Source organism: Chiloscyllium plagiosum, unplaced genomic scaffold (assembly GCF_037043375.1).
Source record: "Chiloscyllium plagiosum isolate Xiang-an unplaced genomic scaffold, Cpla_swu_hap1 HiC_scaffold_21, whole genome shotgun sequence".
NCBI lineage: Eukaryota > Metazoa > Chordata > Chondrichthyes > Orectolobiformes > Hemiscylliidae > Chiloscyllium > Chiloscyllium plagiosum.
This window is the reverse complement of record NW_028270159.1, coordinates 23,839,717-23,863,784: the sequence shown is the minus strand read 5'-3', so window position 1 is coordinate 23,863,784 and position 24,068 is coordinate 23,839,717. Positions and strand designations below refer to the sequence as shown.

Here is a 24,068-nt window from a genome sequence, read left to right as displayed (position 1 = left end):
TGCGATAAAAGCAAATGACTGCGGATGCTGGAATCTGAAACCAAAAGAGAAAATGCTGGAAAAACTCAGCAGGTCTGGCAGCATCTGTAAGGAGAGAAAAGAGCCGATGTTTCGAGTCTAACTGACCCTTTGTCAAAGTAGAAATGCGAATTAGCTATCCTTGATCACAAATCCTTCTAACTTGGAAATAAATGGACAGCTTACACCACTTGGAAGAATCACATTCTACTCCTAAAAACCTCAGTGACTGCTGCCATTGTCTCAAAGTTTAAGCATTTTGTTCAAGCGCTCTTGTGCTGCACCACAAGAGCCCTTGAGCAAAGTGTTTACACTTCGAGACAATGGCAGCAGTCACTGAGTTTACACTGAGTAGGATGTGAGTCTCCCAAGTCCAAGCAAGTTGTTGTTGGTATTGGTTCGTAAACCAATGCGCTGTAAACTGTCCATTTATTTCCAAATTAGAAGAGTTTGTGATCAAGGATAGCTAATTAGCATTTCTGCTTCGATGTCAAGTTGATGTATTTTCGGTTACTGTGGGAAAGAGAGCAAAATAAGCCATTTTTGAGATCAGGTTACAAGCTCCCCTACAAATCAATCACAGACAACTGAAATTTTGTGTAGTCAGCAAAGAAAAGACGGTTTTGAATTTGCAGGCTGGCAAAGCTGGTGAAGGTATCACTGTCAATTCAGGATTCTGGGAAATTTGTTCTGCCATGGTTGGAGGTAGAAGAATTGTTGGAAGAGACCTTACTTTTGATGTTAGATTTAAGGAATTCTCTGAAAACTGAGCAAAGTGCCTCGAAACAATATCTCAGAGTTATTACTTGATGAAATGGGAATTTGGGGATCCATTGACAGCTGGAAGCAACTGTGAAATGTTTGCTAAAAGATTATAATTCTGCAGAGAGTATAATTATTGGTAAGTTTAAAAGTGGTTGTCACTTTTTCTACAGTTTAAAGTATAAGGACTTGAGGAAAAATCTCTCTGCTCGTCAGGGTCATACCTGGCACAAAGGTTGTGGTTGTTGAAGGTCAGTCATCTCAGCTCCATGGCATCCCTGCAAGACTCCTCAGGGAAGTGCCTAAGCTCAACCATCTTCAGCTGCTTCATAAAGTCAGAAGTGGGATGTTTGCTGATGATTGTACATTGTTAAGCACCATTGATGATCCCTCAAATACAGAAAGAGCTGGACAATACAGTTCATTCTGGTATAAGGGTATAGTGATTTTCTTTAGTGATCTTCTACAATGCAATTTTCTACAGCGGTTTTTCAGAGCCCGATTTTTATAGCGCAAGGTTGCAAAGGAATGCAACTTTCACATTATAGCAGAACAATCTAGAGTCAGATTTAGGCTAACAAACGGCAAATAATATTCTTGCTACAAAACTGCCAGGCAATAACTATATCTCTCAAAAGAGAATCTAACCATTGCCTCTTGACATTCAAAGACATAACCATTAATGAATCGCCAAATGTCAATGTCTTATGGGTTACCGTTGACCAGAAACTTAACTGAACTAGCTATATAAATATTTTGGCCAAAAAAGCAGTTCGGAGGCTGGGAATCCTGCAGCAAGTAACTGACTTCCTGACTCTCCAAACCTGTTCAAAATCTACAAAGCACAATACAGGAGTGTGATGGAATATGCTCCAATTGCCTAGATGAGTGCAGCTCCATCAAGACTCAAAGTTTTATACCATCCAGGAGAAGCATCCCACTTGGTTGGTCCATATTCACTCCCTCTGCCAGTGATACCCAGTAACAGCAGTACGCATCATATAGGAGACACACTGCAGAAATTTACTAAGGCCTCTTTGACAGCATCTTCCAAACTCTCGATCATGTAGAAGCATAAGGGCAGCAAATGCATGGGAACACCACTCTGAACTCTTGTTGTGTCTTTTCTTCAGTTAATTCCTCAAGTTCAAATCTCTTTAAAGATTATCAGTCTCTATGGAGATTGTAACAGAGAAAAACTATGATGAAGCCTTGAATTATGTTTTTAATTGTAGGAAAGATGCATCGAAAATCTTGCTTTGGAAATTGTAACTCCGTAGCAATCAATTTTCTGAATCAAAAAAGTTCCAAGTCCTACTCAATGGCTTGAGCACAAAATTCATGGCAGACTGTCCAGTGCATTCGCAAGGGAGTGCAATATTAATGGAGGTGTAATCTTTTAGGATGAAACATAAAACTGAAATCTGCCTATTGTTTTGGGTCAAGGTGAAAGATCATGTGTTAGTATATCATAGGGGATGGAGAATTGTCCTTGGTTTCCCGGTCACTAGTTATCTCTCAATCGACATCACAAAAATGAAATCATCCAATGTGGTCTGAAGAATTGCCTGAGACATAATGGAACAAGGGAAAGGAGATAGATACATTAATTAAGGGTTAATTGTGTCTGAATTGATTGTAAAATTGGGGAGCTAGTAATCAGTGAGGTACAAGTATTATTGAGTACAATAAAGCGGCACGGTGGCACAGTGGTTAGCACTGCTGCCTCGCAGCGCCAGAGACCCGGGTTCAATTCCCGTCTCAGGCGACTGACTGTGTGGAGTTTGCACGTTCTCCCCGTGTCTGCGTGGGTTTCCTCCGGGTGCTCCGGTTTCCTCCCACAGTCCAAAGATGTGCAGGTCAGGTGAATTGGCCATGCTAAATTGCCCCTAGTGTTAGGTAAGGGGTAAATGTAGGGGTATGGGTGGGTTACGCTTCGGCGGGTCGGTGTGGACTTGTTGGGCCGAAGGGCCTGTTTCCACACTGTAAAGTAATCTAATCTAAAGCTCTCACTGAAAATGTGGACTATGTTCAAAAACATTTATCTTCCAGTGTAGAACAAAAGACATTTTATCAGATCCCAGGAATACAAATATCTAGTCTGCTGTTTGTGAAAGCTGGTTATGTCTAAATTGCTGTTGTATTTCCGACATCATCTGTACAGCCCTTTTAAATGTCTGGAAGTCTTGAAGGGCACTATTCAAAAATATTTATCTGCTAGTGTACAATATTAGTAGCAGTGATGGTTGTGTCAAAATGTAAGGTTTTAAGGTATGTTTTCTGTAAGTGAGTCTTGAGATCAGTGAAAAAATAGAGCAACCAAAGAGGAAGGAAGACAAGACCTTTGCACTTTCATTCCAAATAGAGGCAAGATAAGAAACAAAACTTTTATTAGCATTGAATCATTTGACCACAGATGAAGATTTGGAGAGATTGTTAACTTTCATAGACAAGATTATCAAAAAGGTGATTTCCTGACTTTTTAATGAGGTGTGGTCAGATCTTGATGAATTTAGAAAGTGTGAAGTTGCAAAAATCCGACTAAATCATAAGGCTGCTGTCCCATTAGAAAGAGAGACCACTGGTGCCTCAAGTCTGGGGAGAGTTTGAGAAGGAGAGTCCTTCTTGGTGACCTCAGCTGGTAGGGAATTGAGTTCATGATGTTGGCATCACTGGTCATTGCAAATCAGTCATCCAGCTGTGTTATTGAGATCAAGGGATCAATGTTTAGTAAACAAAGAAGTCAGTTATGTTAACTTGCATAGAGAGTTTGCCACTCGTCTAAAGGGTTAAAAAAAATTAACAAAAAGATGCAGGAATATGGGATCAGGTGTTAGATATGAAATTTGTTGAAATGGCCTGTAGTAAACCTGCCTTGGTAGATAATCTAAGGAGGTAGTGGCTATGGATTTATAAGTATGGGTAAAAAAAAATTATTTTATATTTTGTATATTTGGCAAACAGATTTTGTCAGACAACTATTACACATTGTAAAGATTTTTAGAAATTGTGGATAAGGAAATGGAAAAGTGGATTTGGACCACAGCAAAATTTCTCACTGACAATGGGGAGATAATTCTCACTGATAATTTAGAGATAAGTGTATGAATATAATATGAAAATGGCAGCTGAGAGTGCTTTTAACAATAGGGTATGTAAATGAAACCATGCAGTCATATACAAAATTGTTCATTAAATATTAGAACATAGAGCATTACAGCACAGTACAGACCCTTCAGCCCTCAATGTCACGCCAGCCTGTGAAACCAGTTTGAAGCCTGTCTAACCAACACTATTCCATTCTCATCCATATGCCTATCCAATGACCATTTAACTTCCCGAAAAGTTGGCGAGAGTAAAAAAACTACTTCTGACATCTGTCCTATGTCTGTCAACCCTCAGTTTGAAGCTATGCCCTCTTGTCCTAGCCATCATCATCCTCGGAATAAAGCTCTCACTGCCCACCTGATCTAACCCTATGATTATCTTATCTGTCTCAATTAAGTAACTCTCAACTTTCTCCTCTCTAACGAAAACAGTCACGAGTCCCTCAACCTTTCCTCCTAAGACCTTCCCTTCATAACAGGCAACATCCCAGTAAGTCTCCTCTGAACCCTTTCCAAAGCTTCCACATCCTTTCTACAATGCGGTGACCAGAACTGCATGCAATAATCCAAGTGTGACCGCAGTAGAGTTTTGTACAGCTGCAGCATGACCTGAGCATGAAACTCGATCTCTCTACGAATAAAAGCCATCACACTGTATGCCTTCTTAACAGCCCTATCAACCTGAGTGGCAACATTGAGGGATCTATGTACATGGACAACAAGATCTTTCTGCTCATCTACACTACCAAGAACCTTACCATTCACCCAGTACTCTGCATTCATTTTACTCCTTCCAAAGTGAATCACCTCACACTTTTCCACATTAAACTTCATTTGCCACCTCTCAGCCCAGCTCTGCAGCTTATCTCTGTTCCTCTGTAACCGACAACATTCTTTGGCACTATCCACAACTGTACCAACCTTAGTGTCATCTGCAAATTTACTAACCCATCGTTCTACCCCCTTATCCAGGTCGTTTATAAAAATGACAAACAGCAGTGGACCCAAAACAGATCCTTGTGGTACATCACTAGTAACTGAACTCTAGAATGTGCATTTTCCATCAATCACCACCCTCTGTCTTCTTTCAGCTAGCCAATTTCTGATCCAAACTACTAAATCACCCTTAAACCCATGCCATCGTATTTTGTGCAGTAGCCTACCATGGGGAACCTTATCAAATGCCTTACTGAAATCCATATTTACCACATCAACCACTTTACCCTCATCCACCTGTTTGGTCACCTTCTCAAAGAGTTCAGTAAGGTTTAGACCATAAGACATAGGAGCGGAAGTAAGGCCATTCGGCCCATCGAGTCCACTCCGCCATTCAATCATGGCTGATGGGCATTTCAACTCCACTTACCCGCATTCTCCCCGTTTGTGGGGCACGACCTACCCTTCACGAAACTGTGTTGACTATCCCTAATCAACTTATTCCTTTCGAGATTATTATAAATCCTATCTCTTATACCTTTTCCAAACTTTACCCACAACCAAAGTAAGGCTGACTGTTCTATAATTACCAGGGTTGTCTCTACTCCCCTTCTTGAACAAGGGAACAACATTTGCTAAACTCCAGTCTTCTGGTACGATTCCTGTAGACAATGAGGGCATAAAGATCAAAGCCAAAGGCTTGGCGGTCTCCTCCCTGGCTTCCCAGAGAATCCTAGGATAAATTCCATCCAGCCCAGGGAATTTATATTTTCACACTTTCCAGAATTTTTAACACTTCCTCATTGTGAACTTCAATTCCATCTAGTCTAGTCACCGGTTCTACTAGACAACATTGTCTTTTTCCAGTGTAAATACTGCTGAAAAATATTCATTTAGCACTTCCCCTATCTTCTCTGACTCCACGCATAACTTCCCACTACTGTCCTTGATTGGATTCAATCTTACTCTAGTCATTCTTTTCTTCCTTATATACCTATAGAAAAGTTTAGAGTTTTCCCTGATCTTATCCGCCAACAACTTCTCATGTCCCCTCCTAGCTCGTCTTAGCTCTCTCTTTCGGTCTTTCCTGGCTACCTTGAAACTCTCAAGAACACACAGTAGTTGTTCCTTGAATAAGCTCCATGTTTCTGTTGTGCCCATCCCCTGCAGTTTCCTTCCCCATCCTATGCATCCTAAATTTTATCTAATTACTTCGTAGTTGCCTATCCCTTTCCATCGCTAAAGTAAACATAACTGAATTGTGGTCACTATCACCAAAGTGCTCACCTACACCCAAATCTAACACCTGGCCGGGTTCATTACCTAGTACCAAATCTAATGTGGCCTCGCCTCTTGTTGGCCTGTCTACACACTGTCAGAAAACCCTCCTGCACCACAATGGACAAAAGCTGACCCATCTAAAGTACTTGAACTGAATTATTTCCAGTCAATATTTGGGAAGTTGAAGTCCCCCATAACAACTACCCTGTCATTCTCGCTCCTATCAAGAATCATCTTTGCTATCCTTTCTTCTAAATTTCTGGAACTATTCAGAGGCCTATAGAAAACTCTCAACAGGGTGCCCTCTCCTTTTTTGTTTCTAATCTCAGTCCATACTACCTCAGTTGGTGAGTCCTCAAATGTCCTTTCTGCACCATAATACTGTTCTTGACTAAGAATGCCACACCCTCATCTCTTTTACCATCTTCCCTGTTCTTACTGAAACATCTAAATCCCGGAACCTGCAACAACCATTCCTGTCCCTGCTCTACCCATGTCTCTAAAATGGCCACAACATCGAATTCAAGGTACCAACCCATGCTTCAAGTTCACCCACCTTATTCTGGATACTCCTGATGTTGAAATAGACATACTTCAAACCAACTTCTTGCTTGCCGGTACCCGCTTGCTTCCCAGAAACCTTATTTCGGACCTCCCTACCTCAACCTTCTGTAAACTCGCATTACAGTTTGCGTTCCCATTCCCCCTGCTGAATTCGTTTAAACCCACCTGAAGAGCATTAGCAAATTTCCCTCCCCCAGGATGTTGGTACTTATCTGGTTCAGGTGAAGACCATCTTGTTTGTAGAGGTCCCACCTACCCTAGAAAGAGCCACAATTATCTAGAAATCCAAAACCCTCCCTCCTGTAGCCATCTCTGTAGCCACGTGTTCAACTCCTCTCTCTACCAATTCCTCACCTCGCTAGCATGTGGCACAAGCAACAAACCAGAGATATCAACTCTGCTTGTCTTAGCTCTAAGCTTCCACCCTAGCTCCCTGAATTTCTGCCTTCAATCCCCATCTCTCTTCCTACCTATGTCATTGGTGCCTATGTGGACCACGATTTGGGGCTGCTCCCCCTCCCCCTCCCCTGCAGTGATCCCGAAAAAACAATCAGAGACATGATGAGCCCTGGCACCTGGAGGCAACACACCAACCGTGGGTCCCTCTGGTTACCACAGAATGGCAGATGAGCTGAACTGTAAATCATTGTCTGTACTGGTATTGGTTATCCATCAGTGATGAGTGATCAGCTTCTAGTTTGTGAAGGGGCCACAATTAGCTCTACTTTTTTGGTGCATCTTAAAGCAGTGCATGCAGACAGATAAAGTTTTAATAATTGCTGAAGTTTTGGAGATAACCCTTTTTGTTATTCGTGCCTGGTATGTCATGTTATTGGCTGGCGAAAATTCATTGCCTGTCCCTAATTACCCTCGAAAAGGTGGTGATGAGCTGTCTTCTTGAACCTCTGCAGTCCACATGCTTTTGGGACTGCAGTCAACCCTATTCACGTGAAGCTTTGAGAGATCCACGTCCCTCAAAAAATCTATGTAAAAATATCAACACTCCTCCTAAAATCAATATAAAACGCACAGTAATCAGAACACAATGCAGGGGATAAACACATCACTGTTATACTTTAATAACCGCATAAATAACTCTGATATTGTGGTAAATGACAATATTGGAGGTTTATAATTTTTTGCCAATTTATCTAGAATACTGGTTGATAAGGGACAGTCAAAACAAAGTCTGCTGTATATTTAAGTGCAAGTCTTTCTCTTAAGGAAACAATTTCTCGGCTTATGGAAAACTTATATTTAAAGAAGTAGCTTTATACATCCATCTTAATCCTGTAGAATCGATAATCGAATTGGCAGAACTGGGAGAATGTACGCGATAACTCTGTTTGTTCAGTCATCATTGAAAACTGTAAAATCACTTTTCAGGATGGGGAAATAGAGAAGCGTTCACAAATAATTTTTAGTTTTATTCTGTATTGTTTAATATCGTCATATTAGCCTTGTTAAAAGTATGTTCATGTTCACCTCTGGTAATATTGGGCTTGTTTTGAAGAAAAGAATATTGTCAGCAAGCAAAAAACTAAATTGAGTGGTGGTAAGCTGATTGGTCAATGGTATCATGTCCCAGTCCAGAGTTCTGTGATTGCTGATTTCCATGCGGCTGATTGCTTCAAATTGGTGCTTGCATCTTTACTGATTCTTCCAGCAGTTCAACATCTGTGAGGTTTTTCCTGGAATTACTATCTTTATTTGTACTTTCCTTAAAGTTTTAAAACCTTTCTAGATTGTATTACTTTTAATTAATGTTTATGATTATTTCTGTCCAAATTTGATTCCTAATACCCTGTATTTGACAGTGAAAGCTTCAAGGGTTCAACTTACAAGATTTGTTCAGTTTCCTATTCAGTTTGTTTCAAGCTTGGGTATTTCTTTCAAACTTTATTTCCATATTGATAAATATTGTGGATAGATTTGTTTCCTTGTGCTATTCCTATGGCGTTGGGATAGAGTCTATAACACAGAAGGAAGCCAGGCCAACAGTGTCTGTGCTGTCCGAAAAAGAGCTATCGTATCCACATAGGTTATGGCACCTCAAATGCATATGCAAGTGTTGTTTTTTAAAGATAATGATGGTTTCTGCCTCTTTCACACTTTCCAATTGTGAATTTCAAATTCCTAACACCCTTTGGGTAAAAAATATTACTCTTCAACTTTACAAATTACTTTAATCTGTGCGTCTTGATTATTCAACTCACTGTTAATAGACCATTCTATCTATTGTATCCTGACATTGTTTTGTGCACTGAATTAAATATCCCCTTAGCCTGCTCTTTTCCAAAGAAAATTACTTCAGTCTAGCCAATCATTCCTTGTAGCTAAAATTCTCCATTCCTGGCAACATTCATGTCAATATCTTCTGTGGCTTCTGTAATGTGTAGTCCTCCCTGTGGACCTGCATCCAGATCTGGATGCTGTACTTTAATTATAATTTAGTTGAAGTTTTATGCAGTTCTCGTTTAACTTCCCCTCTTGTTTATATAAAAAACTAAATATCTCAACCACCTTGTGTGCCTTTCCTGCTCCCTTCAGGGATCTGTAGATATACTTGCTAAGGTCCCTCTGTTCATCTACACTTTTCAGAATTCTACTGTTTGAAGTGTATTTCATTGCCTTGATAACTTCTCCAATTTCATTGCTTCCCACTTTGCTAGATTGAATTCCATGTTGACTCTCCTGCCCAACTGAGCAGACCACTCATACCTTCCTGAAGATATCTCCCTTACTATCAGCCATAAGGCTAGTTTTCATTTAATCTGTGAACTTGTTAATCATTCTCCTTGCATGTAAACCCAAATCATTGACATATACTCCAAACAGCAAAAGAACCAAATCTGAACCTTACAGAACCTCACTGGAAATGGCCTTACAGTCACAGAATCAATCATCAACCATAACTCTTTCTATTCTGCCATTGAGCCCATTTTAGAACCAACTTACCACTTTCCTTTGAATCCCGTGATTTAATTTTCTGACTAGTCTGCCGTGTTGGGTTTTCAGAATAATTGCAGACGACATCAAATATGCTGCCATCTTGACATACCTTGACATCTCCTCAAAAAAAATGAAGTTAACCAGTTGCACTGTTCCTCAGCAAACACGTCCTGATTACCCTTGATGGCCAGAGTTTGAGAAGCATTGGGAGGTGGGATGAAACTTCGCAGTTACCTTTCTATTAAAGAGGGACCATACAGCTTGCAACTACTTAACCCCAGCCTATGCAGGGAGAATGCTAAGTGGTTTGCCAAGTAGTTAAATGCTAATTAATTGCCCCCTTAATGGTTTCAATTCTATCACGGGTGGTAGGACACCTGATACTATTCGTACCACTGCTACTATTACAATGGGACAGGTGAGGAGATGGAAGGCAGGTTGCCTGCTGAATTTAATGTGAACGCTATGTCTTAAAACAGTCAGTGGGAGGGTCTTAAATCCAGTCCATGCTGTCTCGGTTCTTTTTTTTCCCAATCACAAAGGTTAGACTGACTAATTGCTTGGTCTATCCTTGCTTCCCTTTGTGAACAACAAAACAATATATGCAGTTCTCTGGCATCACACCTGCTCCCAGGAAGAATAGGTATTTTTAGATGCTGAGCTGTGACAACAAAGTTGCTGATTTTTCTTTAATGCTATGTTTTCTATATTCAAAATTCATGTCAATGACCAATTGGCTATTCTAATGAGAGATTCACTCACATTCTCTCATTGTCACACGCTAGTGCACCAGAATTCAGAAATCGTCGGTTTTATTTTATATTTGCTTTTAATTCAGAGCTTTCAATAGTAATATAGTAAGTTGATTAATTGAACAATTTAGCTTCTGTGAGGAATGTTTATAAGTTATCAGAAACCACACTATAGGCTTGAACTATGATCAATTCAAAGCCAATCTTTATATTCTATAAATGTAAAATAATTTAAGAAAATGAAATAAGACATTTATAGGCCTAATTAAGTTAATGTTTTACTTGTAAACTACTCTAACCTTCATCCCTTTTCGGGACAATGACATTAGTCCTTCACAGAAAAGTTTGTTGCTGAGGTAGTTGTTAAAATGCAATTCCTTAGCTATTGTCAAACAATAGAACAAGTTTCAACATGTATTGACTTGCCCTGAAAATAACCCAGCTGAAAATTCCCTATCCTGTTTTACTTCCTGCGTATTTCAGATGCAGTTTGATGGATACTGCAATTATTTTTATAATGATTTTGTAATGTTCCAACAATGCTAAATGGTGTACTAAATGTAATTTTTTTCTGGTAATTTTACGAGTTTGTGATTAAAACATTACTGTTTGACATAAAGGAATGGAGCAATATTAGGGAAAATCTGCAGCAAAATATTTTTTGTTTCCATTTTTATCATGTTCATTCAAATAACAGCAGAGAATTCTGCAAGGAAGAGTGGTAGTGGGATATTATAACCTAGGGCTCTATAATTTTATAAAACCATATCTATTATTTAGAATACATTAGATAGAAAAAAAATTCCCTGTAGCCTCAACTTCAAAAGAGTGTATGTCTTTAATGTGCATTAGTGCTTTAGAAGGTCTATTAAGATAATGTAACCCGATTGGATAGAAAGCAGGCGTTAATCCCCAATAGACATCTATGTTCTAAGAACTGAATTTAAATTTGAAAAATGATACTGAGTGTTCTTGAGGAATCATGTCACAAACCTGTCTAATGGCTGTAGTTGAGGAACGTGCAGGTTATAATTAGTAATGAGGACCTCAATCTAATTAAAGCATGAGGCAATGTTCCTGACTATTGCCTCATGTTGTAATTAGCTCTCTATTTCCTTTTCCATTATGGAGCCAGTGAGTACCAATGCTTGAACCAAAGAATAGAATAGGAAACATTACTTGAATCAGCTGCCAAAGATTAATTGTACCCAAAAATCAAACTGATGTATATCTACTGGTGCACACATAGTATGCGATTAACTCTGATTGTGGGCAGTATGTGCACAGATTTTTTTTGCTGCTTGACCTGTTTTTGTGTTAGTCTTCTGAATTCCTACTTGTCTAATTAGGGCGAGAAAACGACTTGGCCTACTCTCTATACCAAGAACTAGCCTGTGGGTATTATCTGAGGGCTTTCAGTAATACATTTGCATCTTTGCCTGGGGTCTGAATAAAGAATCACGTAAAGAAAATCTGAGTATACCATAATGAGGTTGCATTGACTGGTAATGGTACTATCCCTTGCTACTGTTTGCGATCACTGAAGACCACCGTTCACTGGCTGTGTGCCTACTCAGGCAAAAGGTCACAAAGTAGGTTATAGACCTTGTTTACCAATTATCACATTTCCCAGTGGGCTGTCACTTCTTCTAATGACACTTTCCAGAACTGTCAGCATTTCAACAGGGCAGTGATTAATTTTGGTGTGCCTGATGAAATGTCTACCAGATGTTTGTTTCGGTTATCTTATCCCACTGCACAGTTTCACAAGTGTCAGCCTCTTGCAGTTGACACTCTCAAGCTCAAGATACTGGGAAGAAGCTACCTGATCTGACAGAGTACTTGTGTAGACAATGAAGTCTTTGTTTCCACTTTTGTTCTTAAAGTAGAGCATCCGATCAAGTATCAGATATAGCAAGTATATTCCTATTTTGAAATTTTGTAAAGCCTGAAGCTCTATATAGGGAATATTTTCATTAGGAAAGCAGTATTTTTCTAGTAATGAATCACATTGTGGTGTGAAAAGCTTAAACAAACACATTTAAGCTTTTTGTTAATGTGCATTTCTTTTCAATGGAATTGAAATATTTTGACTACAATTTTCCCAGTGTTGAGCAAGCACTGTTTGTGGTAGCAAGGGCACCTTCGAGGAGGAGAAGCCAAGGGATGGGGCAGATAAAACATTAATTATCCATTAATATAGGTCCTATTCATAACTACAAGTTGCACCTCAGTTTGATTTGTAGCATTCTTTGCCTTTTATGTCAGAAGATTACAAGAATAAACCACAATTCAAAATTCAAATTTGCAGCACATTGCCAGTTCATTGCAATTTTACATTGTCAATGCACATGTAACAAAGAAATGTTAAAACAAAGTCATGTTTGTGAATTCCAATGGTTCAGGTAAAGATTAATGATTCATAACACAATTTTAAAGAGTAAGAAAAGTTATTTCTTAATCAATGCCAGCCAAGATTGAGCTAATTGATCATTTATATCTGCTATTTGTGTGATCTTTTTGAGTTCAAAATAGCTACTATGTTTGCAAAATATGAAGATAGTGAAGTGGTTTGAGTCAAGAATATGGCTTAAGTATTAACAATCAGGCATCATAGTCAGTTAATGTTAAAAAGTATGTTTTTGTGATTAATATCTATCCATTCAATTCACAGAAAGAACTATTTTACCTTTCGATAAATATAGATGAATGCCAGAGTGATCTTTTTGTCAGTGGGTCTGAAAACTACAAACTAATCACTCTGCCTCAATCATTTGAGGAAAATGACCAGCTTCTGTACTTGTACAAAAGAAGATCTACTTTTCCATTATTTCTTCCTTGCATCCCACTGGAACTTTTTTTAATTGCACATTTAATTTTTTTTACAGCAATGAATGTGAAAAGATGTGCTTGTCGAATGTATGAATGGTTTAAATAAAAGGAACTCAAATAAAAATTGAGAAAGCTAGAAATAAATAGCAATTCAGCAATCTGCATACAATGGAAAGATTAATTCATAGTGAAGTGTAGAGCTGACAAGTTGGTAGATACTGCCTATATTTTCAGCATTCTCTATTTTTGATATGTTTTTAAGTTTATCTTACCTGGGGTAAGAATGGACTAATTCTTGAAAATATGGATGGGTACATGATTTGGAAGGGTTTAGAGGGAAATGGAGCAAATGCTGGCAAATGGGACAAGATCAGTTTCGTTTGACTCTAAGACTCTAAACTCCCAGAAGTCACCATATCTCAGGCGAGGGGCCAGGTTGAGAAGATGGGATCTGCATGATAATCTTAGCCTGTGCTGTAAGCATAACTCTGCATCCAAAACCAGCTGTTTGGCCAACTGAGCTAAGCAACCCCTCTTGAAATTATATAGCATCAGTAAGTTTGTGGCTTTTTTTTCTCAGCATATCATGTCTTTCAAAATAGCTACAAAGTCTTCAATCACACTTTAAATAATTATTACATTATTAATGTAATGATACTTAATGTGTGCAAGTTAATATATTAATGAAGTGTTAATTGCCTTACATGTCAAGCACCCCTAAGGCAGGTTTTAAAATACATCATATAATCTGTCATGCATGTCATAAATTCATTTGGAATATTCAAATGGTGAGAGTTTATCTGCACCTTACAGAGGAGTAAATCAAAAATACTGAATTAGTGCTATTTATAGTGATTTAACTATTAAGTTGCTTTAAAAAACTATTGCTCTTTTCTAATTTATTTTTTCACATGACTGCTTAATAGTTCCTTGATGAGAATGCATTGGTTATACATGCTGTGAACGGCATTTGTTTCAAGAATTGCTCCTCTCTCACCTTATATCCATTTTCCTGCAATATCATGAATTGGTGAGGTGAGCGATGACTGTAAGCTTTCACAAATAATACATTTAATATGACAATTTATTATTATATCAAATGTTAGGTTACTAATGCAACATTAATATTTTAAAAGCCAATTAGAAATTCCAAATCCAGCTGTTTATTGATCAGAACATATTTAGCTATATTCATTGGAATGGTTTCCACAACTTTGAACTTCGAAAGTGAAATGGGCAAATAGAAGAAGCTGCACAGGTTGTTCTAAAGTTTGTAACAGCTTAATAAAATATTTATCCATCACATTTGCTTTTTGTTTGAGATCAACAATGTTACTGTTTTACAACACTCGGAATTCCACTTCAGTGATGGTGGTAAACAGGCATCAAATGAGTGTTTTGATTAACTCCACAGATGAAAAGGATTGGAAGCTAAGAGTGAGATAGCACAGTACACCAGACCATAGTGATGACTTGTTTCTGTTGTAGCAATGCAAAGTTTTATAGCTGTCAGGAGAGTATACTGTTTGTTTATCACCATTTCATAAAGGTATGAGGAAGCAGGTAGATTATAAGTTTGGTCTGACTTTTACTGTAAGTTGTACAGTCTATTATTAGCTCCAGCTTACTGGATTGGTAAAACCTAGATCATGAGACTTGAAAGTAAAATTTATTTGCTTTTGTACTGTAAATGAAAAGTGCACAGTAACGGCTATACATACCAAAAATGGCCTGTGAAATTAAAGTTGTGCAAAGAAAGAGTCGGTTATGGAAACAAATATACAGGATTTTATATTTGTATTGAAAACCCTTACAGCTTTACATTGGTTCACTGTTTCATTATTTTACACAAAACATTCCTGGAAAAACTATGCCTGTCCTAGTTGGTCACACTCTCACCTCTGAGTTTGAAAATTGAGGTTGTGGATTTACGGCCCACTCCAGAGATATTTGGTTGGCATGGACAAATTGGACCATAAGTTCTGCTTCCATGTTGTACGATTATGTGACTTTATAGTAATTAAAATCTGGACTGACACTGAAAGCGTTTGGTCCTAAGAGAGTCCTGCCCTGTAGGAGCTGCTGTCTTTCAGATAAGATGTTTAACTAAGGTGTTGTATGTTCTCTTAGGTAGGCATAAAAGATCCAGTGGTACTATTTTGAAGATGACCAGAGGAGTTATCCCTCGTGTCCTGGCCAATAATTATTCTTAACTAAAAAAACAGATTAGGTGATCATTGTTAAATTGTGGTTTACGGGAGTCTGTTGTGTGAAAGTTGATTGCCCTGTTTTCTACATTATGATAGTGTCCACTCTTCAGAAGTACATAATTAGCAGTAATGTGTTGTGGCTATCCTCAAGTTGTGGTACATGGTATATAAATACATGATTTTTCTTTTATCCCATATCTGATCAATAAACATTCACCTTCTACTAATTTGGAATGCAGAATGTTTTATTTTAATGAACATTTGAATTTTTTGCAAATAACAGTCAGTGAAATATGAAGGGGATAGTGATTGAAACAAACAGCCTTGCATTCATTCTTCATGCCAGCTTAGATTTGGGATATAATGAAATATGAAAAGAGGAAGGGAGTTTTGGTCCATCTAATCCCCAGGTTACATTTTATATTCTCATCAATTTGTATTGTATATACGTCAGAACACATAAATGGTTAATCCACTGCAATTTCAGCTTTATTTTCTTTGTTTATTCCACAAGGCCGTACTCTGCTTTTAGGCTTCCACATTTAATGAAACATTATAAAACTGGCATCTGGAGACCTCAGAGGATGTCTCTGGGAAGCTTGAATTTGGGCAGTCGGGTAATCATTTTTATTCAGCTTATTTTCCAAATGGAAATAGACATGTATGATAAAAGTGTCATCCATACTCTACACATTGTCCTCTGTAACAGAATTAGATGTCAGTTCTTAATGTCTAGCTCTGTTTTTCTTTTCTATGAACGGATGCATTATTGCTCACAGGAACTTGACTGTAATATATGGTAAGAGACAAGTAGCTCTTTATGGCCAGTGATTATTCGGTTTGAATGAAACCTGTGATTTATGGCCATTTAACAGAAAAGTCTTGTAAATTCCCAGTGTTGCATTTTTCCTCCATACAGAACAAGACAAGTGAAAGTGACAACTGGGTTAGCCTGGAAAGTGGAATGCGTAGTGCTTCAGAATGTGTTATACTTAATAAACCTGACATGAGAAACGTGCACGTACAGTACCACACTGATGCTTTATGCAAGAGTGAAAGTGACATTAGCTCTCAGACTCTCACAGTGTATGTTCAGCTAACAGTGCTGTCAATGCACATCTGTTCCATCAATGATTTGGACAGGAAGGCTGCACCTGGCCCTACCAAAGGCAGTTTTTCAAAGCTACTGAAGATCTGATTTGTTTAGAATGTATTGTTCCTTAAAAGCACTCTCATCTTCAGAGAAAAATAATTAAGTGCTTGAAAAAATACTTTTAATTTCAGTAATTTGTCTTCCAAGAAAATTAACTGCTTTACTCTTTTTTGGCATTGATGTTACTAATTTCCTCAAATTGCAACGAGGTCAAATGGGAATGAGACTGTAACAAGCTTTTGTATCAGGCTTTTTCATTCTTAAAAGATGCTTTAAAAATATGAACACTTGGGCAGTGGATTTGCATGCACAATCTCCAATCTAAAGGCTTATACCAACTAATCTTATTTAGGGTATATAAGGTCAGTCTGAGGGTGGGATGGAGGGGCAGAAATGTTGAAATATCTTTGCTTCATTTTCTTATATAATTCCAGTATACATTGTGTGGCTGTAAGAAATGCAAATGGAAATCAAGCCTGCAGAAAAGAAAAACAATATTTAGCAAAATACTGCATTTCCATCTGGAGAAACAATATAGAAATGGTTGCAATATTTAAAAAAACATGCTGATCAGTTTTCAACTGTTGAATTTTCTGTACAAGCTGGAACAGTGATGACAAAAACATAATTTTGTTAATTAATTGTATTGTAATAATGTACTTTTATTTGTCCATAAACACTGTATGAAAATTCACTGACAAATATCTTTGGGCTACACAGACCTTGAGGGACAAATATTCAATTCATGTTGATGTTAAATGATCATCTTTGCAGGGTCTCATACAAATATGACTCAGGAGTAGGAGTTGGCCATTTGGCCCCTTTAGCTTGCTTCTCCATTTAAAAAGATCATGGATTTTTATTGCAGTAGTATATGGGTGAGGCTAATTGGCTAGCATTTATTGCCCATCCTGAGTTGCCCTTGAGAAGGTGGTGGTGTGCTGCCTTCTTCAACTGCTGCAGTCAATGTGCTGTAGGTTGAACCATAATGCTCCCTGGGAGGAAATTCCAGGATTTCAACCCAGCAGCAATAAAGGAAAGGTGATATGTTTCCAAGTCAGGATGACAAGTTGCTTGGATGGGAACTTGCAGGTGGTGGTGTTCCCATGTATCTGTTGCCCTTGTCCATCTTGATGGAAGTAGTTGTGGGTTTGGAAGCTGCTGTTTAAGGAACTATGGTGAATACCTGCAGTACACACTGCTACTTCTGAGTTAATCTGACTGTTGCCAGAAATTCACTTTCCTCTTAAGATTTCCCAAATAAACCTTTTGAAGCATGCGTGCAAGATAGTTATTTTGTTTCCAATTCTGCAGTACTGTATAATCTTGGTGTGTTTCAATCTGTTTATTTATAAATTAAAAGCTTTTCATGTTTTAATATGTTGTTGAGTGGTTGAAAACTCTGAATTGCAGTCAGATTATTAAAAGTAAATACCCTTGTAATCATACAATTTTTCTGGACTTTAGGTAGTTTTCATATTTGCTGTCATGAATTAAAAAGGATGTGAGTTTATTTGGACCACACTTTGCAATATGTTTGATTTGTTATTTATTTATTAGTCTTTGAATGCAGATGCACATTCCCATTATTCCAAGAGGGCAGGTGTGCTGCATATTGAAAGACTGCTAATTAGGATTTGCTGAGAGATAAGGAAAACCTACTATCATCAGAAAAGCAGGTTCACTATTAAACAATGTTTCTGTGTTTTGGCCAGAACAAAAGTACTTTAAAATGAATATACAATTCAATTTTTAGCAGTAGATTAGCAACAGCTACATATTGTATTTTGCCCATCAATATAAAAGGGTAAGATAATGTGTCATGAATTTAAATATTTGTGTAAGTATCACTGATAATCCGTGCATAAGTAAGATGATCTAAAAGAGGTGTTTACATTTGGAGCCTTATGTTGTTGATTTGATAGTTTTGCACGTGGGTATCAGTGTTGTCTAGCATCCATACAATGGTAGTTTATAAACCGCTGGTATGTGCGATGTTTTGTACTTGGCTGGCATGTTTTTACATGGGTGTCAATATCCAATACTCTAAGCCCAAGTATCAGATTTATATACTTGTTTCACAATAGCTTCCCTTTTGTTGTATAGTTTATTAAGTTGTTATTTGAGATGAGGGGAAGTAAGACAAAATCTAATTCTTTTGTGTTGTCTCTAATTTGAGATTAATGAAATATGACTTGTTTTGTTAATCTCTACTGTATTGCTGATTCTATACAGTAATAAATAATATTCCATCTGTGTAACATTGTAACCAGGTCAAAACAATTTCCAAGTAGGGATGGTAACTTCTAAAATATAATCTAATACTGCAGATTGATTTAATTGTAAGCATATCTCCAATTATTTAGGAATTATTATTTTTGTGCTATGTGCCATTTAGCTGTTTCAGCACGATTACAACTACACAATATTTGCTTACTGCTGCATCTTGGTATCAAATTCTAAATAAGTAGTTTGATTTTCTTTCTGAAATGCATTCCAATAACCTTTCTGGCTAGTTTATTCTTGACATAATAATAACACTCCTGAATATCTGAACCATTAGCAGATTAATGATCTCTCCTGCAAGTATCATTCCATAGACTGTGTAATGCACTGTATAAATAAATTAAACATAGCCAGAGTTTTAACACACAAGTCAATGTTTGTAAGGTGCCAAGATCGGTCTACATAAAAGCTGCTTTGAAATTGCATGGTGAGCACTTGTTTCACAACTGATTTTTAACAAAGTTAATTGGATGCCAGTTAATCTTTGTGGGTTGGCTCAATTCATCTCAGTGCTCAATATTGCCCGGTTTGTTTTCAAAGGTCTCAGTATTCGAGGTGCACAGGAGGAGGAGCCACCAGATCCCCAGTTGATGAGACTCGACAACATGTTGCTGGCAGAAGGGGTTTCTGGACCAGAGAAAGGTGGCGGGGCAGCGGCGGCAGCGGCAGCAGCAGCAGCATCTGGAGGATCGGGATCAGACAATACTGCAGAACACTCAGACTACAGAGCCAAATTGTCCCAGATCAGGCAGATATACCACACGGAGCTTGAAAAATACGAACAGGTATGAACATCAATGGAACCAAATTTTGTTGTGCCGTTGATGCATCTAATTTCACAATAATATTAGAAGGGCAGTTTAACTATCATAAATGGTTGTGCTTGTTGTCTACAGTTCCTTTTTGACTATATTTTGATCTTAGATTAGATTACTTACAGTGTGGAAACAGGCCCTTTGGCCCAACAAGTCCACACCGACCTGCCGAAGCGCAACACACCCAGGCCCATTCCCCTACATTTACCCCTGCACCTAACACTACGGGCAATTTAGCATGGCCAATTCACCTACCTGCACATTTTTGGACTGTGGGAGGAAACCGGAGCACCCGGAGAAAACCCACGCAGACACGGGAAGAATGTGCAAACTCCACACAGTCAGTCGCCTGAGGCGGGAATTGAACCTGGGTCTCTAGCGCTGTGAGACAGCAGTGCTAACCACTGTGCCACCCAAATATGCAAATGTACAGTGAACTCAGGAACAGCTCTCAACCCAGTTGAAATCCATATTGTGCTATATGGTCTAATTTATTACTAACTCATTATGAACACATACTAATAAACCAAAATCTGCAACCCATTCTAAAAGATGAAAAACTTAACAACAATCAATATATAATTTCAGTTGCATGACACTGTAATCTTTTGCTATGAATTCTGTGTGTTGTGGTCTTATTCTCCACAACCACCTGATAAAGGAGCAGCACTCTGAAAGCTAGTGTTTCCAAATAAACCTGTTGGACTATAATCTGGTGCTGTGAGATTTTTAACTCAGTTGAGTTTGACAAACACGGTGGTGTCTGCAGACCAAATCTGAAAACTGGTGGTCAATGTAGCTCAGTAATAGGCAATCAGGGCAACTAAAATCCTGAATTTCAGTTTGGAAAGTACAAGATGGGATGGAAATATTTGTGTAGCAACTTTGTGTGCTCCAGATGTCCCAAAGTACTTCACAGCCAATGAATGGGTTTTAAAGTGTAGACATTGTTATTGTGTTGGCAAATGCAGTATGACTTTTGCACAGTGCAGTCCAAAAAAAAGTAATGACATGAGTGAGCATTTTATTTATTCTTGTTGCGTTGGGTCCTGGATCAAAGTTGTTCAGAAAACTGATCTTTTAAAAGTATTGTGGAATCTTTATTTCTATCTAAACAGGCAAACAAATTCTAAAGGTGACAACTCTGAAAATACAGAACTCTGTTTGCCTTGATTTGCTTGGAGTGAAAGTTTAATCCACAGCCCAAGGCAAGAGAATTACAGCTAAACCAAGTTGGTTTGTCGTCTTCTGAAACAAGATTATGGGTGGAATCTTCTGAAGCTCTGAACAACGTAGGACTATGGCAGAAAATTGAGGAGAATTGCGTGAAAAGTTGAAGGAGGCTTTTCTTGATGTAAGGCGCAGCAAGTCACATTATCCAACTAAGTTCCGGATGTTTGTACAAGATTCCTACTAGTAAGCAGTGATAGATCTATTAATGGGTGTTATTACTTAATCTCACCTTATTAATATGCATTATCATACTGTACCACCTGCTGGATAGAAACTTGACACTGAGAATTTCTGACAAGAAAGTCAGAGCAGATACCTGGCGACTTCAGCTTGACACTTGCTCTTCTTGACTTTAATCTTAGATACTCAGCACAACGTCTTGGAGCATGCTCCATGGGCAACAAAGATATGCACTCCTTGTCCATGGATTGATGTATCAAACACCTGCCAGCCTCTCTGTACCCTCATGGCACATCTTCAGTCCACTTCTGCTTCTGCACTGCCATACTGCATTTCTGAGCCCACTGACTGCTATCATTGGAATGTTGCTGAAAATACATTTTGTGCACAGGGACAGGCACCCAGCTCAGGGATTGGTCCAGGCTGCGTCTCGGGTTTCTCGTTTGGTCTGATAGTGTTTGCTTACTTAGCACCTATCCGAATGCTTACAGTATTTCTGCCTTGCCTTTACGCAATTTGACCCCTCAGCCACATTTTAACAACTCACAGTACTTCTGTTTTGCCTTCATCATGTTGTTGAACTGCACTGTGCTTCACCAGCAGCAAATGGCCAGTGCTCAAAGTCCAAGGAATGTAGTCCTCACTCAAAGCCTGGGAGATACTCTTCTGTCAGGGAGCACTGGCACTGTCGGTCAAGGGTAACCTCTGGTGAACACAGTCAATTGGCTACATGAGGTGCACAATTGGGGGATCTTTACCTCTACAGTCCAGGGATTGGGCTTCCAATCAGTGCGAGAGGTTTGTCCACTAACTATCAAGGGGGTAGGACTGCTGTCTGGGGCAAGAGTTGTGATAGGGCAGACTGGACTGGAGACAGTGAGGTCTGCTGATGCTGGAGATCAGAGTTGAGAGTATGTTGCTGGAAAAGCACAGCAGGTCAGGCAGCATTCGAGGAGCAGGAGAATCAATGTTTCAAGCTGGAGCCCTTTGGAGTCTGGATTGAACATGGGATTGGAATCTGAATGCTGGGATGCAGGATATTGCAATTTTGAAGATGATCAACAAGGTATACAAGGTGGTGAGAAAATAAACCATGAGAGAGAAAAGTGGGTCAAATGGGAATGGGGAGGTGTGTGGTTGATGGTAAGCAGCACCTTGGCTTCTGTTGGGGGAATGTACACTAGATTTCCGAGATATGATTAGATTCCCTACAGTGTGGAAAGAGGCCCTTTGACCTAACCAGTCCACACCGACCCTCTGAAGAGTAACCCACCCAGACCCATTTCCCTGTGACAAATGCACCTAACACTATGGGCAATTTAGCATAGCCAATTCACCTGACCTGCACATCTTTGGACTGTGGGAGGAAACCGGAGCACCCGGAGGAAACCCACGCAGACATGGGGAGAATGTGCAAACTCCACACAGACACTGACCCGAGGCTGGAATTGAACCTGAGACCCTGGTGCTGTGAGGCAGCAGTGCTAACCACTGAGCCACCGTGGGCAGATGAAAACTCAGATAGATGCATTTCACTTCAGAAGTGAAAAGTCTATGAGGTTGACAGGGAGGATACCAAGAAGTGAATGTTTATGTTTTGGGGCTCACCAAAACAGAGATGGAGTCTGAGACTTGCTGCTTGGGGAGTGACTGCTGTTGCTTTTCGGCCTGCTGTGAATAATGAGCATACAATGAAAGCAGAAATGGTTGCGATCACACCTAAAGTGGGCAGGGTGAGTGTTTCATACTGGACTCCTGCACTGAAGCTGAAACACACCTGCGAGCATTACATGCTTTGGCATTATTGTGAGTCCAAATCCTTGCCCCAAGCACTTCTGACCTATCATTGCAAGATAGCAACTGAATCCCATTAATGCTATGATGCAACAGCAACGTTTTTCTATCTGGAAAGATGGAGCCTAGTTGTCAAAGTAGCTGTAACTTGTGATTCAACCACTGCCTGCATGGCACAGGAACTTTAGGCTTCGTATCTTGGACCATGAAACATCCTGTAACACTAAGCATGATTGTACCTTAAATATTGCATTTGCAGCTAGAAAGGCACTTGCACACACAGACGATGGTCAAAAGAAAACATGCATTTATCAGTCTGATAATGTATTTACAGTGACTTTTCACCTATGTCACCTATATGCCTTCAGAAGGTTTGCTTGTTTCTTTCTCTCCCATTATGTCTTGGTGCAATTCCCAGTGAAAGGAAGTGGAGCCTGTTGGCCTTAGAGGTTTGGTTGGGTAACTCTGGTGGCATTTTTGTCTTGAGAGCCCAGACGTGTTGAGTGTGTTCCAACCAGAGGCAGGCACATTCTCCTCAGCTTGACCTCCCACAAGCCTGAGGACGGCAAGCAAAGTTGAGGTGAAATACCCAGTCACCTCTGGGTCATCCTGAGAGGAGACTTATGAGGTGCCTGTCTATGGCCCCCTCCTCTGGCTTGATGCCTATTGACACTGCCTCATGTCTTTGTGAGGAAGGAGCACTCAAGTAAGGTCAAAGTCCATTACTTCCCTGTCACCTTGCCATTGCTGCTGACCACTGATGACTAGAGCGATAGAGTGTAGGCCTGCAGCTTCTGAGACTGCCAGATCTGTTTCTCCACAGCAGCTGCCAACCTGTCCATGAAGTCAGCCAGAAAATCACATGCCTGAGGCAGCAGGTTCCTATCTGCATTGCAGCAGCCCAATGTCCCTGACAAACCTGCCTGTGCTGCTGTTTCAGCTCGTGCATTTCGATGAAGTACCTGATTTCCTACGCCATGACATCCTCTGCCTGGGAATGAGCAGCTGCCTTATCTCTGGCAGCCCTCTCACTGCTGGTGAACTGCAGCGTTTCTTCCTTGGCCAGCTGTGGAGATGTGGCAGTGAAGTCTTACCAGCAAGTCATAGAGTTGTACAGCATGGTAACAGACTCTGTTGCAACTTGTCTGCACCGACCAGATATCCCAAATTATTCTAGTCCCATTTGCCAGCAT

General features: G+C 39.3%; 1 protein-coding gene across 5 annotated transcripts in view; it reads left to right on the top strand.

The window, feature by feature from the left end:
* pbx3b (pre-B-cell leukemia homeobox 3b) overlaps positions 1 to 24,068 on the top strand; it is a 253,444-nt gene that overhangs the window by 140,660 nt on the left and 88,716 nt on the right. For all 5 annotated transcript variants that reach the window (XR_015760711.1, XM_043720212.2, XM_043720211.2 and 2 more), the window contains one exon: positions 19,394 to 19,638. Coding sequence is in view for 4 of the 5 variants with exons in the window: in XM_043720212.2 (XP_043576147.1) it covers positions 19,394 to 19,638 (245 nt within the window). In the remaining variant the exon portion in view is untranslated. The remainder of the gene's footprint in view (positions 1 to 19,393; positions 19,639 to 24,068) is intronic.